This window comes from Pan paniscus, chromosome 6 (assembly GCF_029289425.2).
Source record: "Pan paniscus chromosome 6, NHGRI_mPanPan1-v2.0_pri, whole genome shotgun sequence".
Classification (NCBI taxonomy): domain Eukaryota; kingdom Metazoa; phylum Chordata; class Mammalia; order Primates; family Hominidae; genus Pan; species Pan paniscus.
The window spans coordinates 9758432-9784636 of record NC_073255.2 but is presented as its reverse complement, the minus strand read 5'-3'; the positions used below and the strand labels follow the sequence as shown (position 1 = coordinate 9784636).

Below are 26205 nucleotides of genomic sequence, written 5' to 3'. Positions count from 1 at the left end.
CCTGGCAGCCTGAGGCAGCTGGGGTCAGGGCACCAGGACAGGTGGACGGGACAGAGCTCAGCCTCCTGACCCGCCTGCCGTGGCTGTGAATATCCTTTGCTGGCACTCGCTGTGGGCGCCGTCGGGCCACCTTGTGTGTCTCCACAGGCCTGGAGGCTTCTGGGCACAGTGTTGAGGTTGGCAGAGCCCGAGAGCCCCTTACTGCCCCGGACCCCGGGGTCCCTCCAGCTGCCCTGCCTGGTTCCCAGATGTGACCCTGTGGGGCAGGCACTGGGGGGCTTCACAGGTTCTTGGGGAGTGGGCTTGGTGGGTGGGGGCCAGGCAGCCCCAAGCCCCTGAAGGAGGAGCACCAGGAGCGGCAGAGCGAAAGTGGCAGGGGCTTGTCCAGGGGCTTGGCGCACCATTGTCCTGGCCATGAGTGGGCCGGCCTCCGGTGCAGTCTGCCCGGCAGAGGGGCAGCTGGGGGCCTGTGCTCCTGGGAGGCCCGCGTTGGGGTGAGTGTTGGCCTGGCTCACCAGGCGCCGCCCATGCAGCCCTGGCAGGTGGCCTGGACAGGCAGCCCCCACGATGCGGCCCCTCTGCCCCTTCTGGAAGAAGGCCCCACAGGAGGGAGAGGAGGGGAGCTGTGGCCGCCTACCCGGCTGACAGGGAACACCACCGTGGTTGGCCGCCCACAGTCCCAGGAGAGAATGAAGGCGCCCAAAGGCGGAACACCCAGGGTCCTGGCCCCTTCCCCAGGTGCTGATGGGACCCTCAGTCACTGAGACCACCACATGCTCCCTCACTTTCTGGAAGCCCCCGGGGAAGGCTCCACCCTGTCGGGGGCCTCCCACCTTCACAAGAGCCCCCACCCAGACAGCAGGAACCACTCCGTGGGCAGCTCCCCCCAGCCTCAGCTCCAGCCGCCCCAGCTGACACCCGGGGGTGGGGGTGAAATAGCTGATTTGGGCTTTTTCTTCCCAAAAGACTGTTAAGATTCCACAGAGTGGCGGCCACTCAGGGGCTGCTGCCAGAGTCCTGTGACCCGTGTCGCGAGTGAGAGGTGACCTGTGGGGAGGCAGTTAGGACCTGCTATGTTGGGTGCAGTTGGTTGGAACAGAAAACGTATCCAGAACGTGGGAGTGAATGAGCGCTTGGGCTGGGCTGGGCTGGGCATTGAGATGTTGGGTGTCTGGACCCCTCCTGCCCCTCCCCGGCATTCCCCTCCCCAGGTAAGAGTGGCGGCAGGTTTGCTGCGCTCGTCCCAGCCAGGGCCTAGAGTCCCTCGGCCAGTTTATCGCATCTGGACCCCAGATGGGCGCGTTGGGCGGTGCCTGCGCCAGGGAAAGAGCTGGCGGCTGGCTGAGTTGCTGCGTTCCTGAGTGCTGTGCCCGTTGTGACCATTGGTGTGGCTGTCTCCCGGCAGGCTCGAAGGAATCGCTGTTCTCCTGCACGCTGACGGCCAGCGAGGAGGCCATGGCGGTGCTGGAGGAGGTGGTGCTGTACGCCTTCCAGCAGTGCGTCTACTATGTCTCCAAGGTGCACGGACGGGCTCTGCTTCTGCACTCAGGCAGCTCCTGGGATCAAGTGGGGCTCAAGCTTGTGCCTGTGGCTCTCCTAGGACCCTTCTGGGGGGCTGAGGGAGGGGACCGTGACAAGCTCCACTTCAGCAGGGAGCAGTGGCTGCAGGTTCTGCACAGGCCCAGCTGCACCCCCCACACCCGTTCCTCCTCAGGTCGCACAGAAGCCCTAGAACCATCCCAGCTCCCTTTCCCTCGCCTTGAAACACCCCCTTCCTGCCAGTATTTCGAGGGTCAGGGATGAGGTGGGGGAGGCCCCAGCATGGGGCGCAAGGGACATGGCCCTGTTGTCACCCTGGACCCACGGGTGCCAGAGGTGCTGCCGCTGGTCCCCCTGTGGCCCTGGCCAGCTTGGGGTGCATCGGGGGTGCGGTGAGCCACTTTCTGGGGGAGTGGTGGCTCTCCCGTCATTACCCACGGGTGTCTCCAGCCCCTTTGTTGGAGCCCATCCCCCCAGGCGCCACCTCTGTGCGCCTTCTGAGTTCATCTGTGCCTCCGACAGCAGATCCCCCTGAGCCCCCTGCACCCCACCTCTGCTCCCAGCAGCCCCAGGAGGCAGCTCCTGTGTCCCCACACCCCACACTGGACATTTGCAAAGCCATGGCCTGTCCAGCAGGAAGCTACCGAGGCCGGGTCCCTGCAAGCAGTGCGTGGGTGGGGAGCTCGCTGGGTCAGGCCCCCCGTTCGGCCGCCAGCGCTCCTGGAAATGCTGGTTGCTGTTCTCCTCTCGCCCCCGCCAGTCCCTGTACATCTGCCTCCCGGCACTCCTGGAGTGCCCGCCATTCCAGACGGAGCGCCGTGAGAGCTGGTCCTCGGCCCCCGAACTGCCCGAGGAGCTGCGCCGCGTGGTGTCTGTGTACCAGGCAGCCCTGGACCTCCTGCGGCAGCTGCAGGTGCACCCCGAGGTGGCCTCGCAGATGCTCGCCTACCTCTTCTTCTTCTCCGGGACACTGCTTCTCAACCAGCTCCTCGACAGGGGTGAGGGCCTCGTGCAGGGTTGAGGGGTCGGGGGCTCACATTCCTGGACATGACGGCTGCTGGCCCCTCCCTCGCCAGCTCCTGGAGGCGGCTCTGCCCTTTTCGGGCTCCTGCTCCCTGAGCATCTGGTGTCCCTGAGGGGTGAGAGGCCAGAGTGAGGGGGGACAGATCACCATAGCCCATCCTGTAGGAGCCAGGGTCCCATCGGGGTTTCAGAGAAGCCACGGCCGAGAGGTCTGCATGGGACCCCTTCCCCGTGACAGGGAGGGAACGGGCTCAGGGCATCACTGGACTGTCCCAGAACTGCCCGGTGGACATGTCAGGGCCAGGATGGAACCCAGGTCTGTGCAGCCGCGGACTCTGGCCTTGGACCCTGCCTTGTGGAGTGACTTCCCACATCACCTGCGGGGCTCAGGAGCACTGGCCACTCCCAGCCAGGGCCACTGGGGGGTGTGGGGAGACCCAGGTGGGGGCAGGCCCCCAGCACATGTGTATGGGAGTGGGAGAGGGTCCCAGCCAGGGCCACTGTGGGGCACAGGGCTCAGGAACACTGGTCACTCCCAGCCAGGGCCACTGGGGGGCGTGGGGAGACCCAGGTGGGGGCAGGCCCCCGGCACATGTGTCTGGGAGTGGGAGAGGGTCCCAACCAGGGGCTGCACTGTGGAGTCAGCGGCAGTCACAGCCCACCCTGCCCTGCTACGTTCACCTCCCACCGTACCCCCGCTCCAGAGAGGGGTTCAAGGCTGGTCAGTTGCCTTGAAAACCGAGGGAAGGTCTCCTGCCTGTCATCGAGCTGTGATGTCCTCAGTGGTCCAGAGCCGGGAAGGGCAGGCTCTGGGGACAGGCCCATGTCTGTGTCCCCCCGGGAGGGCAGCCCAGGCATCACCCTCCTTCCTTCCCTCCACAGGCCCCTCCCTGAGCTGCTTCCACTGGCCCAGAGGTGTCCAGGCCTGCGCCCGCCTGCAGCAGCTCCTGGAGTGGATGCGGAGCGCCGGCTTCGGGGCGGCCGGAGAGCACTTCTTCCAGAAGCTCTCCTGCACCCTCAACCTGCTGGCCACGCCCAGGGCCCAGCTCATCCAGGTAGGGGTGCGCATGGGAGGCGGCGAGTGTGGGGAGGGGCGGGACCACATGCTGTGGGTCCCTGGCTCACAAACCAAGCCTGGGGGCTGGGACGGGGCTTCTAGGCTGGAAACCTCAAAGCTTACGTAGGTAATTAGCAAAGTTGCTTCCATTCCATGGCTGTGTCCACCTGCGGTAGACAGGATAATGGCCCAAAGATGTCTGAGACCTGTGACCGTCTTACCCTGTGACCGTATGACCCCACATGGCAAAGAAGCCTCTGTACGTGTGACTACGATTAAGGACCTTGAGATTCGGAGATGACCTGGGTATCTGGGTGGCCCAGTCCACTCAGACAAGTCCAGAAGGGTGGGTCAGAGAGAAACAGAAGAAGAGGGGATGTGGCTCTGAGGCTGGAGGAGGGGCCAGGAGCACAGGAGTGCAGTGGCCTCTAGAAGCTGGAGTGACCCCAGCTGACAGCCAGTCTGGAAGCGGGACCCCAGTCCTACAACCACAGGAATTGAATTCTGGCAGCAACCGGAAGAGCAGGGAGACAGATCCTCCCCCGGGAGCTTCATCTTGCTGTCAGCTCTGTGAGACCCAGCTGAGCTGTGGAGCCGTGGAGCTGTGAGTGCACTGTGTGGCCGTGACCGCCAGGCGTGTGGGCATTTGTCACAACGGCAATGGGAAACCGACATGCCCCTCCCCCCGCCGCTTCCCTCGCTGCTCACCACCCCCCTCCCAACACAGTCAGCCACTCACCACCCCCCTTCCCAACACAGTCATCACAGGTAATTAATGGAAATAGACCGATGGTTTCCTCTCCTGCCTGGAAAACGCTGAACATGCTGTACGGTGATGGTGACAGTGGCCACAGGGCAAATCGCTTGAACCCGCGAGGCAGAGGTTGCAGTGAGCCGAGATCATGCCACTGCACTCCACCTTGAGCGACAAAGTGAGGCTCTGTCTCAAAAGAAAAAAAAAGTGAAGCATTTTTATTGACTATAGAAAATTCGTAAAATGAGGCTGTCTGGATCCTACGTGTGGCAGATTGAACACATGAATTTAGTTTGCTTCTCCTACGGTATCACCAAACAGAAGTAAAGCAATGCTTTTTAATGCCACAAACCCATGAGGATAAAGTCTAGAGGCAAAAGCAATGCGATTTTGGAAGGTAGAAAGCAGATGGGTGAAGAGCAACTGCCTTAGCAGATTGAAGAAAGCTGACTCGGCCAGGCACGGTGGCTCATGCCTGTCCTCCCAGTGCTTTGAGAGACTGAGGTGAGAGGATCGCTTGAGGCCATTGGTTTGAGACCAGCCTGGGCAACACAGCGAGACCCCATCTCTACAAAAAAGAAAAAAGCAATCTGACTCCTGAGAAGCAACCCAGTTTACAGGAAGCCACCAAGAGCTCAGGAATTGGTGGCACCAGGTACCTCTGGACACCGATGTCAAGATGGGGCTAAAACAGAAGAACAGTTGATAGACATTGTGGCAAGCACTGAGGCTTGGATGGAGCAGCTGAGCCTGCAGTGCCACTGAGGACAGCCCGCACAGCCGGAAAGAAACACAAAGTCATCTGTTGAAAGGCGTGAGCGAGCTCCTGAAGGATGAGGAGAGAGTGAGCCTCCACAAAGAGCTGACTGAAGTTCCTGTTGCTTTTCCCTGGGGACATTTGCTGTCCTGGGAGCAGGTGACGGTGTGAGGCTGAGAATCTAGGCTTTGTCCAGGCAGGGGCCACTGGTGGGGAAACAGAAACCGGAACAGCACAGCACTGGCCATCTCACAGGAGAGAGGCAAGCTCAGAGACTTCAGGGGCCTGAATTGCACAGCCGGCTTTTCCCTAAGACACTTGCCAACATTCTGAATCTCCAAGGAGTGCGATGGAGAGAGGCTTTAAAACGGAACCAAAAGCATTGAAAAGGGGAGTGGAATCTGTGGTGCCTTCACAGTGTAGAGGAGACAGAGATGACGAGTCCAGGACCCCTTGGGAAGTAAACACCAGGCCCCCAGTGGAAACACTGGGGTGAGAGGCAGGCATGGGGCAAACGCCTCTAGTCCCAGCTACTTGGGAGGTTGAGGCAGGGGGATCATTTGAGTCCAGGAATTAAACGCTTCAGTGAGCCATGATCACACCACTGCACTCCAGCCTGGGCAGCAGAGGAAGACCTCAACTATGACAGAAAGAAAGGAAAGAAAGGAAAGAAAGGAAAGAAAGGAAAGAGAGAGAGAGAGAGAGAGAGAGAGAGAAAGAAAGAAAGAAAGAAAGAAAGAAAGAAAGAAAGAAAGAAGAACCTTGGGGTAGGGATCAAGCAGAGGCTGTCTGAGCCTCACCAAAAGCTTGCCAACCCCAACTCAGCATTAAGTTCATTGGCAACAATGAAGATACAAAATATCCAAACCTGTGGGCTGCAGTTAAAGCAGTCTTAAGAGGAAAAGTTATAGCCTTATATGTATATGTTAGAAAACAAGGAAGGCCAAGCATGAATAATCATGAGGTAAGAAAGAGAATGACAAATCAAACCCAAGGAAAGCAGAGGAGATGACGGATGAGAGCTAAAAATCAGTGAACTAGGAAGCAAACAGGGTTGAGATAAGCAATAAAGCCAGGAGTGGGTTCTTTGAAAAGTTGAATAAGAGGCTGGGTGTGGTGGCTTACACCTGTAATGCCAGCATTTTGGGAGGCTGAGGCAGGTGGATCATTTGAGGTCAGGAGTTTGAGACCAGCCTGCCCAATATGGCAATACCCCGTCTCTACTAAAAATACAAAAATTAGCTGGGCGTGGTGGCACGTGCCTGTAATTTCAGCTACTTGGGAGGCTGAGGCAGGAGAATCCCTTGAACCTGGGGGGCAGAGGCTGCAGTGAGCCGAGATCATGCCATTGCACTCCAGCCTGGGTGACAGAGCAAGACTGTCTCAAAAATAATAATAATAAAATAAAAATAGAAAGTTGAATAAGGGAGAAAACACAATTGCTAGTATCAGAAAAAGGAGGCCATCACTCAGATTCCACAGTAAAAATTAAAAATTAGTAGTAAGAGGAGATCATAACCAACTTTTTGCTGATAAATTTGACAATTTAGATGAAATGGACAAATAAGAAAAAGAATACTTATTGAAACTGATTCAACAGGAAGTTAAAAATCTGAATGGTCCTGCATGCTTTAGAGAAACTGAAAGGCTAGGTGTGGTAGCGCCCACCTGTAATCCCAGCACTTTGGGAGGCCAAGGCAGGAGGATCCCTTGAGACCATGAGTTCAAGACCAGCCTGGGCAACATGGTGGAACCCCTATCTCTACAAAAAAACACACACAGAAAAAGTAGCCAGGCATGGTGATGCATGCCCGTGGTCCCAGCTACTTAGAAGGCTGAGGCAGGAGGATTCCTGGAGCCCAGGAGACTGAGGTTTCAGTGAGTTATGGTTGTGCCACTGCACTCCAGCCTGGACGTCAGAAATGAGACCTTGTCTCAAATTAAAAAAAAAGAATTTAAATTGATTAACATTTTCCCCTGAAGAAGATTCAAGGTCCAGATGGTTTCATTGGTGAATTATTTTAAACATTAAAGAAGAAATAGGCCGGGCGTGGTGGCTCACGCCTGTAATCCCAGCACTTTGGGAGGCCGAGTTGGGTGGATCACGAGGTCAGGAGATCAAGACCATCCTAGCTAACAAGGTGAAACCCCATCTCTACTAAAAATACAAAAAATTAGCCGGGCACGGTGGCGGGCGCCTGTAGTCCCAGCTACTCAGGAGGCTGAGGCAGGAGAATGGCGTGAACCTGGGAGGCGGAGGTTGCAGTGAGCCGAGATGGCGCCACTGCACTCCAGCCTGGGCGACAGAGTGAGACTCCATCTCAAAAAAAAAAAGAAAGAAAAAAAAGAAATAATACCATCAGTACCAAATTCTTACCAGAAAGTAGAAAAAGAGGAAACCCTATCTCACTTTAAAACATCAGTAATACCTTGACAGCAAAACCCGAAAAGGGGCTGTAAGAAGAGAATTACGCATGAAAGATGGACAACTTCATTCGTCATCAGAGAAACGCAGCCCAAACTCTCCACATTTCAGGCTGGTCCAAGTGTACTGGTGTTTAGAACTAATTCATCACAACCAGTTACAGATTTTGTTGTTTCTTCTCCACTCGCATTGCTTCACTTGACTAGCCTTAAAAAACAAAAGCAAAAACAAACCTCAGCAGTTTTTTTTTTGTTTTTTGAGACGGAGTCTCGCTCTGTCGTCCAGGCTGGATGGAGTGCAGTGGTGTGATCTCAGCTCACTGCAACCTCCACCTCCTGGGTTCAAGCAATTCTCCTGCCTCGGCCTCTTGAGTAGCTGGGGTTACAAGCATGTGCCGCCACACCCAGCTAATTTTTGTATTTTTAGTAGAAACGGAGTCTCACCATGTTGACCAGGCTGGTGGACAAACTCCTGACCTTAGGTGATCCGCCCACCTCAGATCCCCAAAGTGCTGGGATTACAGGTGTGAACCACCACGCCCGGCCTAATCTCAGCGTTTTAAACACCGAACACATGAGAATGGTTGAAAGGAAGAAAGCTAGGCCCTGGTGAGCAGGTGCAGTGGTTTGAACCCTCAGGTGTTCCTGGTGAGGTTGTAAATGAGGCTCGCCACTTTGGAAAGCTGTCTGGCAGCGTCAGCCGAAGCTGACCGAGGGCATGTGCTCCGATTGAGCAATTTCCCCGACGGAGATGCTTCCGTGGGTCCCTCGCCACGGCCCGCTTAGGGATGCTTCCAGTGGCGCCACTCGTAACCGCCCCAGACTGGGAAAAACCCATATTCTATTTATCAACAACATGAGGGATGAATGAAGCAGTCTCTTCAGTACAGTGAAATACGGCAGAGCAACGTGACTGAGCAAACTCGTTCCGGGGAGACACGGACACACCTGAACCGTCGGCTGGGCACTTTGGGAGGCCGAGGCAGGAGGATCACTTGAGCCCAGGAGTTCCAGACCAGCCTGGGTAACACAGTAAGACCACCCCACATCATCTTTCCAAACATAATTTTTTTTAAAATTAGCCAGGCATGGTGATGTGTATTCCCAACTACCTGGGGAGGCTGAGGCAGGAGAATTGCTTAAGCACAGGAGGTCTGCAGTGAGCTGTGATCGTGCCACTGCACTCCAGCCTGGGTGACAGAGTAAGACCCTGTCATAAAATTAAATAATAAAAGAAAATAAATAAGGCCGGGCATGGTGGCTGACGCCTGTAATCCCAGCACTTTGGGAGGCCGAGGTGGGTGGATCACCTGAGGTCAGGAGTTCGAGACCAGCCTGGCTACCACAGTGAAACCCCATCTCTACTAAAAATAGAAAAACTAGCCAGGCATGGTGTAAATATACAAAAATTAGGCAGCTATTCAGGAGGCTGAGACACATGAATCACTGGAACCCGGGAGATGGAGCTGGCAGTGAGCCGAGATCACGCCACTGCACTCCAGCCTGGGCGACAGAGCAAGACGCTGTCTCTATTAAAAAAATACAAAAATTAGCCAGGCGTGGTGTAAAAATACAAAAATTAGCCAGCTACTCGGGAGGCTGAGACGTATGAATCACTTGAACTCGGGAGATGGAGGTTGCAGTGAGCCGAGATCACGCCACTGCACTCCGGCCTGGGCGACAGAGCGAAACCCCGTCTCTAAATAAATCAATTAAATAAATAAATAAATAAAATAAGATATAAAATACTCCTGAAAGGGCAGGTTGAGCTGAAGGAGTCGAGTTCAAGGAGCGTGTCTGCAGGGCTGGAAGTGGGGCGGGACCTGCCGTGGTGCCTGGGCGGGCCTGGGGGCTCCCGAGCAGCCGCCGCCCACGTTCTCATTCTTGTTTTGGGGGCTGGGCACACAAGCGTGTTCCTCGGGGGCAATTCGTTGGCTTGTGCGTGTCAGATGTGTGGTTTTCTGTGTGCACGGAAAGGAGGCAGCAGCGACACTCAGGATCTCCGCCTCCCCCTGCTCAGCCGGGCAGGGATATTTCTAGAACGTTGAAAACAGGAGTTCTCCTGGCTAGGGAAACTAGGCCGAGCCGAGGGCAGGAACCTCGTGCTGGAAAGGGGCCCCGGCCTCTCGCCCAGCTTGGCAGCCAGGCCCGAGCGCCCCTGCGGGAGATGGGCAGGCCCGAGTCGGCAGTGACAGCCCGGGGAGGCGGGGGACAGCGCCAGGGGTCTTCCAGAAGCGTTCGGGCCACCCCACGCTGAGGCCAGGAAGCGCCTGTCCTGCGCCCCGCATCCTGAGCAGAGCGTCTAAAGGAGACGCGGAGGGGCAGTGGTGTTGGAACGGGGGGCAGTGACGTCGGAAGGAGACGCGGAGGGGCAGTGGCGTTGGAAGGAGAGACCAGGGCCGCGGGCTGCTTTTTGTAAAGGGCCAAGCTGTGAGGACTTCGGGCTTTGCGGCCGCTTTTGTCTCTGTCCCATCTCCTTCTTTGTTTTGTTTTTCTCAAACCCTTTAAAAACGTGAAAACCATTTCTAGCTTGGGGGCCCTATAAAAATAGGCCTCGCTGGCCCTAGTTTGATGACCCCTGAAACAGACAATTCAAGGAGAAGCTTAGTGAAAGAGTCACTTATAGCCTCATAAAAATAAGAGACGATATAGTATACATAAAATAATAATAAGATTGTATCCATGAGAGAACAAGAGCGGTCTTGGAAAATAAAACTGTGGAAGCAGAAATAAAAAGCTGTGCAGAGCCTGGGAGAAAAGCCCTCCAGAGAGGAGGGTGAGGAGCGGGGAGAGAGAGGGGGCAGAGGGATGCCAGGGTAGGGAGGGGAGTAAGAAGGGAGAAAAAGATACAGGGAGAGAGGGGAGAGAGAGAAGGACGGGGGAGAGAGGAAGAGGGGAAAGAGAGGAGGAGAAGGAAGAGAGGAAGAGGGAGGAGGGAGGGAGAGAGAGAAGGAGAGGGAGGAGGGAGGGAGAGAGAGAAGGAGAGGGAGGAGGGAGGGAGAGAGAGAAAGAGAGGGAGGAAGGAGCTGAGAGAGACTGAGGGAGGGAGAGAAGGAGAGGGAGGAAGGAGCGGAGACGGAGGGAGGGAGAGAGAGGAGGAGAGGGAGGAAGGAGCGGAGACGGAGGGAGGGAGAGAGAGGAGAGGGAAGAGGGAGGGGAGAGAGACGGAGGGAGGGAGAGAGAGGGAGAGAGACGGAGGGAGGGAGAGAGAGGGAGAGAGATGGAGGGAGGGAGAGAGAGGGAGAGAGACGGAGGGAGGGAGAGAGAGGGAGAGAGAGAAGGAGAGGGAGGAAGGAGCGGAGAAAGATGGAGGGAGAGGAGAGGGAGGGGGGAGAGAGGGAGGGAGAGGAGAGGGAGGAGAAAGGGGAGAGAGGGAGGGACAGGGAGAAGAAGAGGGAAGAGGGAGGGGAGAGAGACGGGGGGAGAGAGGCAGGGAGGGGAGAGAGATGGAGGGAGAGAAGGAGAGGGGGAGGAAGGAGGAGAGAGAGGGAGGGAGAGGAGACGGAGGAGGAAGGGGAGAGAGACAGGGAGGGGGAGAAGGAGAGGGAGGAGGGAGAGGAGAGGGAGGGGGAGAAGGAGAGGGAGGAGGGAGGGGAGAGAGAGAAGGAGAGGGAGGAGGGAGGTGAGACAGAGAAGGAGGGGGGGGAGGGGAGACAGAGGGAGAGAGAGAAGGAGAAGGAGGAGGGAGGGGAGACGGAGAGAGAGAAGGAGAGGGAGGAGGGAGGGGAGACAGGGAGAGGGAGGAGGGAGGGGAGACAGGGAGAGGGAGGAGGGAGGGGAGACAGAGGGAGAGGGAGGAGGGAGAGGAGACAGACAGAGGGAGGGGGAGAAGGAGAGGGAGGAAGGTGGAGAGTTCTGTTCCCTTGAAGCTGATCTCTTGGCCCCGACCTCCGGCCCCCTCTGACACCAACCCCGGACCAAGCACAGAAGTGAGAGTAGAGAAGGTTCTAGGAACTCACAATTAAACAGAACCACCCCCGGGCAAACCAGAGGCTTTCTTGAAGTGTGTGTAAGGGGTGAGGGTGGTGGGGGCCGGTGGTGTTGGAGGATGTCGTTCTGTGCCCTCACCCCTCCTGCACAATGCCCGAGACACCGATTGTCCTTCAGCGTGGACATCTGGTAGCCACAGCCCAGGCCCCTGGATATGGGCAGAAAAACACATGGGAGAGAAACAGAGCGAGGAAGCAAAGGTGAGAACAGAGGGGACCCACCAGCGAGGCCACATCCAAACAGTGGGAGTCCAGAAAGAGCCAGCAGAGGGGCGGAGGGCGCGGGGAAGGCAGGTGCAGGCAGTCTCCAGAGCCACGCATCGAGGTGGAGGAGCTGTTGCCAAGAGTGGGTTTACAGCAAAACTCAGCATCCCAGGACTTCAGGACAATGGGTGCAGAGAACCCACAGGCTTCCAGACAAGAATCAGTACAAGGCAGATCCTGAAGATCTGCACTCAGGTTGCTTTTGGACGAGCAGCACGGGAGTCACAGGACAAAACAGCACCTGCAGAATCCGAAGGGTGACGCCCTCCCACCTGGAGTTCTGTGCCAGCCAGATGACCAGTCCAGGGTGGAGGTGAAGACAGTTCCAGCACGCAGGGCAGTGGGTTTCCTGCAATGCGCCCCTTTTGGGAAGCTACTAGATCTATTCCATAGAAACAGGACAAACCAGAGAGCTGAAGAAATGAATTGCAGAAAATAAGAACCGGCTGGGAGCCGGGGAAAGGAACCCCAGAAGGATGATGATGGAGGTCCCGGCAGGCCGCAGAGGCTGTTTAATTTTATTGGAGGAATCCACCCTTCCTTACGGTGTAGGCTTTTTGTCTTGCCTAAAACGTTTTCCTGGGCCGGACCCAGTGGCTCATACCTGCAATCCCAACACTTTGGGAGGCTGAGACAGGAGGATCGCTTGAGGCCAGGAATTTGAGACCAGCCGTGGAGTTTGAGACCAGGAGTTTGAGACCAACATAGTGAGAACTCCATCTCTACAAAAAAAAAAAACAAAAACAAAAAACTAATGAGCTGGACATAATGGTGCAAGCCTGTCGTCCCAGCTACTCAGGAGGCTGAGGTGGGAGGATCGCTTGATCCTGGGAGGTCGAGGCTGCGGTGAGCTGTGATTGAGCCACTGCACCCCAACCTGCATGACAGCATGAGACTCTGTCTCAAAAAACAAGCAAACAAACAAATGTTTTCCCTGCCTCCTGTCACCTAAATGATGAATGTCCCTGCCTTCCAGGCAGGTTTTTAGCCAACTTGATTGACTTCTTTCACACCGTTGGAGGCAGGAATCTGATTTCACTGTTCATTTCCCAATAGTGGTTTCTCTGGTTGGCGGCCGCCTGTGAGGCCGGCCCTTGCTTGAGATGGGGGTGGGTTCCCTGGGCAGGGGGTTCCCGATGGCACTGGCCGGCCTCTCCCTGGAGCAGCTGCCCTTGGAAGTGCCAGGGGTTGAACTGCTGCTGTGACACCGTCCCCCTCACAGATGGCCCCTGGTGGGAGTGAGGACCACAGGGCCCCTCAGCTGGCTACCCCCAGGCCACCTGTGGAGGCCATCCCTCTTTGGGCTGGGGTCTGCACCCAGAGACCTGTGACCATGAGCTCCTTCTTGTCACCCAGATGAGCTGGACAGCCCTGCGGGCTGCGTTCCCCGCCCTGAGCCCAGCACAGCTGCACCAGCTGCTGACTCACTACCAGCTGGCCTCGGCCATGGGCCCCATGAGCGCCTGGGAGCCAGGGGCCCAGGACAGCCCCGAGGCCTTCAGGTCAGGTAAGCCCTGCCCCAGGGCAGGAGAGGGCTGGTGACTCAGTGGGAGACTCGCCCCGAGGCTGGAGGCAGCATGCTCTCATCCCAACTGAAGTGGAGTGTGGGGGACCTCTCTCCTGGGGACCTCCCTGGAGGAGCCTCCACCCAGAGGACCCCCCCGCCCCATCCCCAACCTGGGGATCCGGGGACCTCCTCAGCAGGGGAGTCAAGGAGCCGAGAGTCCAAGCCGAAGTTCCAAACTCCAGGCTCAGGTCCAAGGCCCCCTCGTTCCCTCACGGAGCCGGAGGATGGGGCCTCCCCTGTTGTATGGCTACCCAGGAAGGGAGCAATGGTGGTACACAGCCGTGGGGACGCATCCCTGAGCCATGTATGTGCACACGCACACACATATGTCCATATGGAGGGGTCTGTGTGCGTATACATGTGTACGTGCATACATAGGGGTGCGTTTTATTTTATTTTATTTTTTGAGACAGAGTCTTGCTCTGTCATCCAGGCTGGAGTGCAGTGGTGCAATCTCAGCTCACTGCAACCTCCACCTCCCAGGTTCGAGCGATTCTCCTACCTCAGCCTCCCTAGTAGCTGGGATTACAGGTGTCCGCCACCACACCCAGCTAATTTTTGAATCTTTAGTAGAGACGGGTTTCACCATCTTAGCCAGGCTGGTCTCGAACTCCTGACCTAGGTGATTCGCCCACCTCAGCCTCCCAAAGTGCTGGGATTACAGACATGAGCCACTGTGCCTGGCCGAGGGTGCCTTTTATTGATTGATTGACTGAGACAGAGTCTCGCTCTGTCACCAGGCTGGAGTGCAGTGGCTCGATCTTGGCTCACTGGAACCTCCACCTCCTGGGTTCAAGCGATTCTCCTGCCTCAGTCTCCCAAGTAGCTGGGATTACAGGTGCGTGCCACCATGCCTGGCTAATTTTTGTATTTTTGGTAGAGACGGGGTTTCACCGTGTTGGCCAGGCTGCTCTCGAATTCCTGACCTCAGGCGATCTGCCTGCTCCTGCCTCCCAAAGTGCTGGGATTACAGGCGTGAGCCGCCGCCCCCGGCCAGGGGTGCATTATAATGTGTAGATTATACACACATCTCCCTTCATTTGCATTATGTGTTAACACCTCAACAAAACAGAGTACGGGATGGCGGGAGGCGCAGAGGCGATGGGGCCTTGGATGCCCCGCCGCAGCCCCGGGTCACCGTGGAGAACATCTCTGAACAGGACCCCTGGCTCCACCTGACACCTTCTAAGTCCTCCGTCCGCATTGATTCATTTCTGTGGCCTGAATTCTGTGCTGGGAGCTAGGAGCTCAGTATGCACGCACTCTACCGCCGCCTGAAAGGCGCTCCTGTTCCTGGGGACAGAGAGCAGCCCGCACACAGGCCGTTTGGGTCCCGTGATTCCTGCAGGGAGGCAGTCGGCTCCAGCCCTGGGAGCACCTGGGAGGAGCTTGCGTCCAGCTCTGCCGGGCTGGGGGAGCTCCAGTTACCCGGAGACAGCATCAGAGACCAGTGGGGCAGAGACAGGCCCAGTGCAGAGCGGCTCAGTGGAGCTGGAGGGTTCCTGGCAACAAGGCCTTGTTCTCAGTCCTGAACTGCTCAGACGTCATACCGGGTGGTCAGCGGGGATTCAGAAGGGATGAGTCCTAGGGTGGGGCCAGTTACTGTGGCCAGGATCCCAGCCTCCTGTGTCCACAGGGCAGGGGACTCAGGGCTCAATCTGCTGGCCCCTGGGTTCCCACACCGTTGGGCGGGGTGGCCTGGCGAGGGAGGCAGCTTCTCCTGTGGCCATTACGGGCATCTTCTCTCCCCCGCAGAGGATGTCCTGGAGTCCTACGAAAACCCCCCACCCATCGTCCTGCCCAGCGACGGCTTCCAGGTGGACTTGGAAGCCGACTGCCTGGACGACAGCATCTACCAGCACTTGCTCTACATCCGCCACTTTCTGTGGGGTCTGCGGAGCAGAGCCAGCCCCGGCAGCCCTGGCAGGCCTGGCAGTGGGGCCTCCCAGCCAGTGTGCCCCGAGGTACCTGGGGAGGGGGCCCCCCAGCCAGCGTGCCCCGAGGTGCCCGGGGAGGGGATGCAGCCAGCGTGCCCCGAGGTGCCCGGGGAGGGGGTCCAGCCAGCATGCCCCGAGGTACCCGGGGAGGGGGCCCCCCAGCCAGCGTGCCCCGAGGTGCCCGGGGAGGGGGCCCAGCCAGCGTGCCCCGAGGTGCCCGGGTAGGGGACCCAGCCAGCGTGCCCCGAGTTACCTGGGGAGGGGGCCCCCCAGCCAGCATGCCCCGAGGTACCTGGGGAGGGGGCCCCCCAGCCAGCATGCCCCGAGGTGCCCAGGGAGGGGGCCCAGCCAGCATGCCCCGAGGTGCCCTGGGAGGGGACCCAGCCAGCGTGCCCCGAGGTGCCCGGGGAGGGGCCCAGCCAGCGTGCCCCGAGGTACCAGGGGAGGGGGCCCCCCAGCCAGCGTGTCCCGAGGTGCCCGGGGAGGGGACCCAGCCAGCGTGCCCTGAGGTGCCCGGGGAGGGGACCCAGCCAGCATGCCCCAAGGTGCCCGGGGAGGGGGTCCAGCCAGCATGCCCCGAGGTACCCGGGGAGGAGGCCCCCCAGCCAGCGTGCCCCGAGGTGCCCGGGGAGGGGGCCCAGCCAGCGTGCCCCAAGGTGCCCGGGGAGGGGGTCCCCCAGCCAGCGTGCCCTGAGGTACCCAGGGAGGGGCCCCCCCAGCCAGCATGCCCCGAGGTACCCGGGGAGGGGGCCCAGCCAGCATGCCCCGAGGTACCTGGGGAGGGGGCCCCCCAGCCAGCGTGCCCCGAGGTGCCCGGGAGGACAGGAGAAGGGTTGGAAGCTGGGCTGGGGGCAGCAGGCGGGAGCTCTGGGAACCCTGGGAGTCCTGGCCCAGTGCAGGCTGTGCTCTGGATGGCGGGGAGCCCCTTTGCCTCTTGCGCGTCTCAAGCTGCACAGGCTGCGGGAGTCCTTTGCTGACCTCTGCCCCGCGGCCTGACGGCCCTTCTGCTGCAGGCTGCCCAGTTGCCCGAGTGCTGTGTCCACCTGGCCACTCCTCTGCCTGAGCTGTCACCCTTCCTCTCCCCAGGGTATGCACCACGTGGTCCTTGACGGGCACCTGGAGGCCCCGAGCTGCCCCCTGGCTCCCAGGGACCCTGGCCCAGCAGCCCGGGAAGTGGCCCCGGAGCGTACTCTTCCCTTGAGGGGGGCTCCCTGGGCACAGGCACCCCCTGGAAGGCAACCCGGCCGTGGGGGCTCCCAGGCTGGCCCCCCGCACACGGACTCGTCATGCTTGCTCACGCCTCCCAGCACTCCACTTGGCCCTGAGCCTGGGGACCCCGACTGGGCAGAGTCCGGCGGCCCCTGTGGAAAAGCGCTCCCAGAGAGGCAGAGGAACGGACCCAGCGGCCTCCGGGGTGCAGCTCCGGAAGGTGAGCCCTGCCTGGTGCTCAGGCGGGAACCCACCCCAGACCCCGCACAGCACCTTGATGGCTGGTCCCCTGGGATCGTTCCACCCTTGGGTCCTGGGTTTCATTACCTGCCCCACAGACACCTGCAACCTGAGACGGGGCCAGATGGAGAGGGCTCGGGGCTGCTCAGCCCCCAGCAGCTGGACCACACGGTCGCTCAGTCGCTGACACGTCTTGGGCAGATACTCACTGTGATCTGGGAGGGAGAGAGTCTAGAAAGTGGCTCAGAGTCACTCCTGCACTGGGCAGAGGAAGGGATGGCTGAGCCAGTGGAGAGGATGTGCTGAGGGGGAACCCAGGGGTCTTCAGGGAGAAGGTGGAGCTGGAGTCCTCCAGGGCAGGGCCTGTGTGTGCCTGTGTGCTTGTGCGTGTGGATATGTGTGCTTACAGGTGCATGGGTGTGCTGGTGCGTGTGTGCATGGGTGTGTGCATCTGCATGGGTGTGTCTGCATGGTGTGCATTGTGTGTGCATCTGTGCATGGGTGTGTCTGCATGGTGTGCATTGTGTGTGCATCTGCATGGGTGTGTGCATGCATGCATGGGTGTAAGTGCACGTGTGCATGGGCATGCTTGCACATGTGTGCATGGCTGTGAGTACATGTGTGCATGAGTGTGTGTGCGCAGCTGGCCTAGGCTGGGGAGGGCATTGAGGTTGAGGCAGCCCCAGCCGGCCCTGGCCTCCTGTGAGGGGCTTGGGTGTGCCTTGCAGGAGCGAAGTGTCCTGGGTGCGGGTGCAGAGTCAGAGTGTCCCCTGTGGCTTGGGGCCACCTGGCCAAGCTGGGTCCCAGGCAGGCCACCTGCTCAGGTACACAGCTCATCTCTGACCTAAGTGCCCCCACAGCAGGATCACCATTATGGAGAGGGCACCAGCTGGTGGCCCTCAGGGCAGGTGCTTGGGCTGGGCTGGGCTAGGGCCTGGGGCCCCGGTCTGGTCAGCGGTGGGAACCCCTCAGGGTGCACATGGCCACATCTGGGTGTGGAGGGAGGAGGAGGAGGAGCAGAGATTGCTGAGGAGGCGGCATAGAACCGCGTGGTCCCTGGAGCTGGAAAACAGCCGCCCCCAGAGGGGCGAGTGTCCTGGGACTGCCAGGGGCGGGGACTGAGGTGCTCCCTCAGGGAACATGGGGGTGTCGCCCATGGGCGGACCCCGACCCTAATGTCTGGGTTGCCGGTCACATTCTGCCTGAACAGTGTCTCCTGGGAGCCACAGGAGGCTATCCCATCCCTGACCCCCTACAGAGGCAGCCAGGCCAGGACATCCCATTCCTCGTCGTGATTCCTGGCGCCTCACTCCCACCCACCTTTCCTGGCCCCCACCCAGGAGACTCTGCAGCCCTTGCGGACGAGTCCCCTCCAGCCCCGTCCAGCCGCAGCTCCAGCACCGAGGACTTCTGCTACGTCTTCACGGTGGAGCTGGAACGAGGCCCCTCCGGGCTGGGGATGGGCCTGATCGACGGGATGGTGAGTGGCCCAGGACCCCCGCCGCACCCCCATACTGGCTGCCTGGCCCCGCCTGTTCATGCAAGCCTGGCCGCAGCTTGCGTGGCCATGTGGCTACAGGAAGGCCTTTGGGGAGGAGAGTGGGGTTGGCCTCTGCAGCTGGGACGGAGAACCCAGCCTGTCCAACGGCCACGCCCCCTGGGCCTGCTGTCTCTTGCCTCTGTCCTCAAGCCTTTGGGGTCTGTCCTGGGCCTGTGGGGACGGTGGTGTCCACTGCTTTTCTGGAGGGACGCGTGAAACCATGAGTGGGCCTGGCTGGATGCCAGGCGGGGGCCTGTAGGTGCCAAGGGAGGGGCTGCGGTGGTCCTCGCTGGGGACAGCGAGTCGGGCCTGTGGAGCTCTGAGGCCTCTGCTTGTCCCCAGCACACGCACCTGGGCGCCCCCGGGCTCTACATCCAGACCCTGCTCCCGGGCAGTCCCGCAGCGGCTGACGGGCGCCTGTCGCTGGGGGACCGTATCCTGGAGGTGAATGGCAGCAGCCTCCTGGGCCTTGGCTACCTGAGGTACCCCCACTGCATGCACGCCCGGCCCCTTCTCCCAGATGCCCTGCTCAGGGGAGGGGACCTGGGGTAAAGGAGGGGCCCGGCTGCACGCTGTGGGGCTCCCCTGGTGCTCTCCTGCCCACCCCCACCTCTGGCATGGATTTCAGAGCCGTGGACCTGATCCGTCATGGCGGGAAGAAGATGCGGTTCCTGGTCGCCAAGTCTGACGTGGAAACAGCCAAGAAGATCCATTTCCGCACGCCCCCTCTCTAGGGGGGCTGCGAGGACACCCCCCCAGGCCCGGCACCCGGTCCCACCTGATGACACTGGGCTTCCTCCCGCCTTCGTCCCTGTTTTGTAACTGACCAAGTTGGGTCCCGGGTGGGGAGCCTCACCCTGGGGACACGCCTGTTGATAACACACATCTTAGTGTAGGTTCTATTTATATGGCAGATGACGTGAAGTTGTGATGTTTGTTACAGAGCTTTTATGTTTAAGGACTTCAATGGAGAAGTACGGTTCAATAAACTATTTTTCCCGTTCTTAGAGGGTGCCCTGCTGGGGTCTCAACTCGGGCAGCAGGCGTGGGCTGCTCGGAGGGGCCGCAGGGGCTCCCCATGGCCTCTGCCTGCCACTGGCACGGGAGAATGCGGTGACAGCTGTCATCAGGGGATCATCTGAACTGACTCTCCCTGCCCCCGTCCCACCCAGACACAGGGCACTGCAGGAAGCAGCTCCAGCAGCCCCTCCCAGCTGAAGCAGGGCCAGACCTGGCAGAGGATGCTGGACTTCTGATCCTGCTGCTCAGCACAGGCCCCAGAGAAAGGTCTAGACACCCAGGGGTTGGAAAGTGGACCGGCCTGATGGTCTCTGAGGCGCCGAGCCCACCCTGGGCCCTGCCTCCTCTCCCAGGACTCCTGCTCCCTCCTGAGTTCCTCTCCACTACTAAAGCCACCAGCGTGGCCCTGATACCAGGCTGGCGGCCCCAGGCCCTTAATCCTCACCAGCGTCCCCCTGGCCACCGGCCCTAACCCGGGCAGGAGGCCAGCGTCCCTCTCCACCAGCCAGCTGACCATGCGCAGGACCAGGGCAGGGCACTTACCGCCTCGGGGTGACAGCGCGGGTCGCTGGGCATCTTCAGCAGCTCCACCGACTGGGTGTGGGCGGCTTCCGCGCCCTCCTGGCTGTGGTGGAACTGGTGGCCCAGGGTCATCTTTGATAGCAACAGAGAAACCCTGGGGAAGAGGGGCCCGGCCAGTCAGTTGCAGATACACCTCTCACGGGGACAGAGGTCTGCGCGGGGTCCCCAGATCGGTGTCCTGGGTCCGTCCCAGGCCCTGGGCCTCGTGCAGCTCCACGCTGCCCCCTGGTGTGCGCTACGGCGAGGTGCAGCGCGTCCGCCCCGCGCCCTCCGCCGACCCGCAGTTCTGTGTGCGGCTACGCATTGCGCCTGGCTCGAAACGGCGACCACTGCCAGGTTCCCAAAATAGTGGATAAAATATATATATATATATATAGTGTTTGTATATATATTTAAGATATGTAAAATATATGAATATATATAAACATATATATGAATATATTACATATTCATGTATACGTAATATATTCGTATATTTTATAAACGTTTTTTATATTTTATTATATAAAGTATAAATATTTATTTAGTTTTTTTTATGAGACGGAGTCTCGCTGTGACCCAGGCTGGAGTGCAGTGGTGCGATCTCAGCTCAGTGCAACCTCCGCCTCCCAGGTTCAAGCAATTCTCCTGACTCAGTCTCCTGAGTAGCTGGGATTACAGGCACCTGCCACCACGCTTGGCTAATTTAGTACTTTTAGTAGAGACAGGGTTTCACCACGTTGGCCAGGCTGATTTCAAACTGACATCAAGTGATCTGCCCGCCTTGCCCTCCCAAAGCGCTGGGATTACAGGCATGGGATTACCGTGCCTGGCCTTGTTCTGTTTCTTTTCCTAGGCGTCCCACAACGTGTGTGTTAGCACTGCCGAGAATGGCTCACAGCTCTGGACGGTCTGCATTTCTGGACCTGGTGCAGATCCCAGGATCCTGGACTCTGATTTGATGCCTTAACGGTGGAAGGGGGTTGAGTATATTTTTTATGTGGGAGGGGTGTGGACTGTGGCCAGAGGAAAGACAGTGGCAAGGCATTTCCAAAGGTGGCCACCAACAGTTCCTCCCACAGAGAGAAGGGGGCTTATCTCTTCTTCCCTGCAATATTCTCCGGCCTTCTGACTTGCTCCGAACAACAGGATGCAGCATAAGTGATATTCGGGGACCTTCCAAGCCAGACTGAAGGGCCTTTGGTTTTTATTTTCATGCTCCTGGAACTCAGCATCCATGGAAAGAAGCTCTTGGCATCAACCCAAGGAAGGGAGGCCCCGTGGAGTTGGGGAGGCCCAGCCAGCCTCTGGCCGCTGAAGCACCCAGCTGAGGTACAGGACTGGTGAGGGCCGCCACTGGCTGTTCTGGTCTTGCTGAGCATCCAGGCAAATGCAGTCCCACCAGTGATCCCGGGGACACCACGTGGAGCAGAACGACTTCCCACCCAGGCCCCAGACAATCTACAACACTGTGAAAGGTAACACTTCTTATGGGTGTTTTGTTTTTTGGGTTTTTTTTGATGGAGTTTCACTCTTGTCACTCAGGCTGAAGTGCAATGGTGCAATACGGCTCACTGCAACCTCCGCCTCCCAGGTTCAAGTGATTCTCCTGCCTCAGCCTCCTGACTGGGATTACAGGCACCTGTCACCACACCCAGCTGATTTTTGTATTTTTAGTAGAGACCAGGTTTCACCATGTTGGCCAGGCTGGTCTCAAAACTCCTGACCTCAGGTGATCTGCCCGCTTCGGCCTCCCAGAGTGCTGGGATGACAGGCGTGAGCCACCGTGCCCGGCCTGTTTTTGTGTTTTAAAAGCATTTTATTTTGACATAATTATAGATCCAAAGGAAGCTGCAAAAAATAGCAGAATCCCGTGTACCTCCACCAGCTTCTCCCACTGCAAAACCTGAAAACTGACATTGACTTGTTACTATTAATATAGCAGTTACGCTTTGTACATATTCAGTTGTCACCACTTTTTAAGTTAAAGTGAAATTCACATAGAGTTAGCTATTTAAAGTGTATAATTCAATGGCAAGCAGCACATTCACAGTGTTATGCAACCATCACCACTGTCTAGTTTGGTCACCTCCAACGGGGAAAACACGGCCACTAAGCAGGCTCTCCCCATTCCCTTCTGCCCCTAGGCCCTGGCAACCACAAACCCACTTTCTGCCTCTGTCTACACCTCTTGTGGATATTTCATGTAAGTGTTATCAGAAAGGGGTCCTGATCCAGACCCCAAGAGAAGGTTCTTGAACCTCGAGCAAGGGAAAATTCAGGGCAAGTCCATAAAGTGAAAGCAAGTTTATTAAGAAAGTAAAGAAACAGGCCGGGCGCGGTGGCTCACACCTGTAATCCCAGCACTTTGGGAGGCCGAGGCGGGCAGATCACGAGGTCAGGAGATTGAGACCATCCTGGCTAACACGGTGAAACCCCGTCTCTACTAAAAATGCAAAAAATTAGCCGGGCGTGGTGGCGGGCACTTGTAGTCCCAGCTACTTGGGAGGCTGAGGCAGAATGGTGTGAACCTGGGAGGCGGAGCTTGCAGTGAGCCGAGATCGCGCCACTGCACTCCAGCCTGGGCAATAGAGCAAGACTCTGCCTCAAAAAAAAAAAAAAAAAAGAAAGAAAAGAAACAGGCGCAGTGGCTCATGCCTATAATCCCAGCATATTGGGAGACTGAGGTGGGTGGATCACCTGAGCTCAGGAGTTCGAGACCAGCCTGACCAACATGGTGAAACCCCATCTCTACTAAAAATACAAAAATTAACTGGGTGGGCCAGACGCGTTGGCTCACGCCTGTAATCCCAGCACTGTGGGAGGCCAAGGCCTGATCACCTGAGGTGATCACCTGAGGTCAGGAGTTTGAGACCAGTCTGGCCAACATGGTGAAACCCCGTCTCTACTAAAAATAGAAAAATTAGCTGGGAATGGTGGCAAGTGCCTGTAATCCCAGCTACTCAGGAGGCTGAGTCAGGAGAATCACTTGAACCTGGGAGGCGGAGGTTGCAGTGAGCTGAGATTGTGCCATTGTATTCCATCCAGCCCGGGTAACAGAGCAAGACTCTGTCTCAAAAATAAATAAATAAATAATAAAATTAGCTGGGGGTGGTGGCACACACCTGTAATCCCAGCTACTCAGGAGGCTGAGGCCGGAGAATCGCTTGAAACCAGGAGGTGGAGGTTGCAGTGAGCCGAGATTGCGTCATTGCACTCCAGCCTGGGCAACAGGGCAAGACTCTGTCTCAAAAATAAATAAATAAATAAATAATAAAATTAGCTGGGGGTGGTGGCACACACCTGTAATCCCAGCTACTCAGGAGGCTGAGGCCGGAGAATCGCTTGAAACCAGGAGGTGGAGGTTGCAGTGAGCCGAGATTGCGTCATTGCACTCCAGCCTGGGCAACAGGGCAAGACTCTGTCTCAAAAAAAAAAAAAAAATGGCCACTCCAAAGGCAGAGCAGCAGCATGAGCTGCTAGTGAGTATACTTAGAGTTATTTCTTGATTATATGCTAAACAAGGGGCGGATTATTCATGAGTTTTCTAGGAAAGGGATGAAGATTTCCTGGAACTGGGTCCTTCCCCTTTTTAGACTACATAGGGTAACTTCCTGACGTTACCGTGGCATTTGGAAACTGTCACTGCGCTGGTGGGAGTGTCTTTTAGAATGCTAATGAATTATAATTAGCAACTAACGAGCAGCAAGGATGACTAGAGATCACCGTCGTTGCTGTCTTGGTTTTGGCCAGCTTCTCTACAGCATCCTATTTTATCAGGAGTGTCTTTGGGACCCGTATCTTGAACCTGTACCTTGTGCTGACCTCCTATCTCATCCCGTGACTAAGAATGCCTGTCCTCCTGGGAATGCAGCCCCGCAGGTCTCAGCCTCGTTTTTACCCAGCCCCTATTCAAGACGCGGTTGCTGTGGCTCCCACGCCTCTGACCTGAGTCATGCAGTATGTGGGCCTTGGGTCTGGATTCTTTTGTGTCCGGAATTGGTGGGTTCTTGGTCTCACTGACTTCAAGAATGAAGTCGCGGACCCTCGCGGTGAGTGTTACAGTTCTTAAAGGCCGCGTGTCCGCAGTTTGTTCCTTCTGATGTTCGGATGTGTTCGGAGTTTCTTCCTTCTGGTGGGTTCGTGGTCTCGCTGGCTCAGGAGTGAAGCTGCAGACCTTCGCGGTGAGTGTTACAGCTCTTAAGGCGGTGCGTCTGGAGTTGTTCGTTCCTCCCAGTGGGTTCGTGGTCTTGCTGGCTTTAGGAGTGAAGCTGCAGATCTTCGCGATGAGTGCTATAGCTCATAAAGGCAGTGTGGACCCAAAGAGTGAGCAGCAGCAAGATTTATTGCAAAGAGCGAACAAACAAAGCATCCCGGTGTGGAAGGGGACCCGAGTGGGTTGTCACTGCTGGCTCGGGCAGCCTGCTTTTATTCTCTCATCTGGCCCCACCCACATCCTGCTGACTGGTAGAGCCCAGTGGTCTGATTTGGCAGGGCGCTGATTGGTGCGTTTACAATCCCTGAGCTAGACACAAAGGTTCTCCATGTCCCCACCAGATTAACTAGATACAGAGTGTTGACAAAAAGGTTTTCCAAGTCCCCACCAGAGTAGCTAGATACAGAGTGTTGATTGGTTTGCATTCACAAACCCTGAGCTAGACACAAGGTGCTGATTGGTGTGTTTACAAACCTTGAGCTAGATACAGAGTGCCGATTGGTGTATTTACAATCCCTGAGCTAGACATAAAAGTTCTCCAAGTCCCCACCAGACTCAGGAGCCCAGCTGGCTTTCACCCAGTGGATCCTGCACAGGGGCTGCAGGTAGAGCTGCCTGCCAGTCCCGCGCCCTGCTCCAAAGGCACTCCTCAGCCCTTGGGTGGTCGATGGGACTGGGTGCCCTGAGCAGGTGGCAGCACTCGTTGGGGAGGCTCGGACTGCACAGGAGCCCACGGAGGGGAGGGGGGAGGCTCAGGCATGGCAGGCTGCAGGTCCCCAGCCCTGCCCCGCAGGAAGGCAGCTAAGGCCCAGTGAGAAATCGAGCACAGCAGCTGCTGGTCCAGGTGCTAAGCCCCTCACTGCCCAGGCTGGCGGGGCTAGCCGGCGGCTCCGAGTGCGGGGCCCACCGAGCCCACGCCCACCCGGAAGTCGCGCTGGCCCGCAAGCACCGCGTGCAGCCCTGGTTCCTGCCCGCGCCTCTCCCTCCACACCTCCCCGCAAGCTGAGGGAGCCGGCTCTGGCCTTGGCCAGCCCCGAAAGGGGCTCCCACAGTGCAGTGGCAGGCTGAAGGGCTCCTCAAGTGCTGCCAAAGTGGGAGCCCAGGCAGAGGTGGCGCCAAGAGCGAGCGAGGTCTGTGAGGACTGCCAGCAGGCTGTCACTTCTCACTTTCACTTAGCATATAATGTTTCTAAGGTTTATCATCTTTTCTGTAAATCTGAAACTATTCTAAAATTTCAAAGTTTATTTAAAAAAAAAGTTGAGAGCTGGTGAGCTTTGCCCTTTTCCCAGCTGCCTCCTGGAGGCCACCTGAAGGTTGCTGGGGTCATGCCTGGGCTGGGGTCATGCCCTCCGAGGCCCTGTGGCCATGAGCTCCTTCTTGTCACTTGGATGAGCGGGACGGCCCTTCAAGTCATACTCCCAGTCCTAAGCCCGGCGCAGCTGCACGGGCTGCGGACTTAGCACCAGCTGGCCTGGGCGGTGGCCCCACGAGTGCCTGGGAGCTGGGAGCCAGGACACCCCCAACGCCTTCAGGTCAGGGAAGCCCCGCCCCAGGGCAGGAGGGGAGCTGCGGACTCAGTGGGAGACTCATTCCGAGGCTAGGGGCAGCCCCGCGCTCTCTGAGCTTCAGGATGAGCCCAGCAGCGCCCCCACACCCCCTGCTGCAGGCGGGGTCGTGCACCGCACTGGGAAGTGATCCCAAGACCCGCGCACTGGCATGCACGTGTGCACGCACGCCTTGGTATGCACAGTTCTACACGTGCGCTGCTGTTTCCACGTGGAAACACAAACACAGTGCTGCCGACGGAAGCGCCAGCCTTTCCTGCGGCCCCGGCTCAGCGGCCCTGGGCTGTCATCGCAGGCCGCGGGAGACACCACCCGTCCTGGAGCTCGGAACGCGACCCAAGGCCCAGGCTGTGGGGCAGGCGAGCGCTTCCTGGGCTGGAACCTGGCGGTGAGGACCCCGCGGTTCGGCTCGGGCATCTGGGGAGCTCCTGAGCCCGCACGGTGTCCCCTGCTCCGTTCCTTGCGCGTCACTCGCCCCCTCCATAGTCCTGAGGCTGGGCAAGGGGCAGGACCCTGCAGTCGCCTTCAGCGTGTGGTTTCTTA

General features: G+C 58.1%; 1 protein-coding gene across 4 annotated transcripts in view; it reads left to right on the top strand.

The window, feature by feature from the left end:
- The window catches only part of RADIL (Rap associating with DIL domain), an 84620-nt gene extending 65313 nt beyond the window's left edge, over window positions 1-19307 (top strand). For 3 of the 4 annotated variants that reach the window (XM_034963562.4, XM_034963566.3, XM_034963564.3), the window contains 9 exons: window positions 1406-1518; window positions 2300-2537; window positions 3445-3617; window positions 13164-13314; window positions 15130-15338; window positions 16398-16740; window positions 18101-18240; window positions 18643-18782; window positions 18929-19307. In XM_034963562.4, the coding sequence (XP_034819453.1) occupies window positions 1406-1518; window positions 2300-2537; window positions 3445-3617; window positions 13164-13314; window positions 15130-15338; window positions 16398-16740; window positions 18101-18240; window positions 18643-18782; window positions 18929-19034 (1613 nt within the window). In that variant the 3' untranslated portion in view covers window positions 19035-19307. The remainder of the gene's footprint in view (window positions 1-1405; window positions 1519-2299; window positions 2538-3444; window positions 3618-13163; window positions 13315-15129; window positions 15339-16397; window positions 16741-18100; window positions 18241-18642; window positions 18783-18928) is intronic. The other variant, XM_034963565.3, reaches the window with a different exon arrangement.
- The last annotated feature ends 6898 nt before the right edge of the window (window positions 19308-26205 follow it).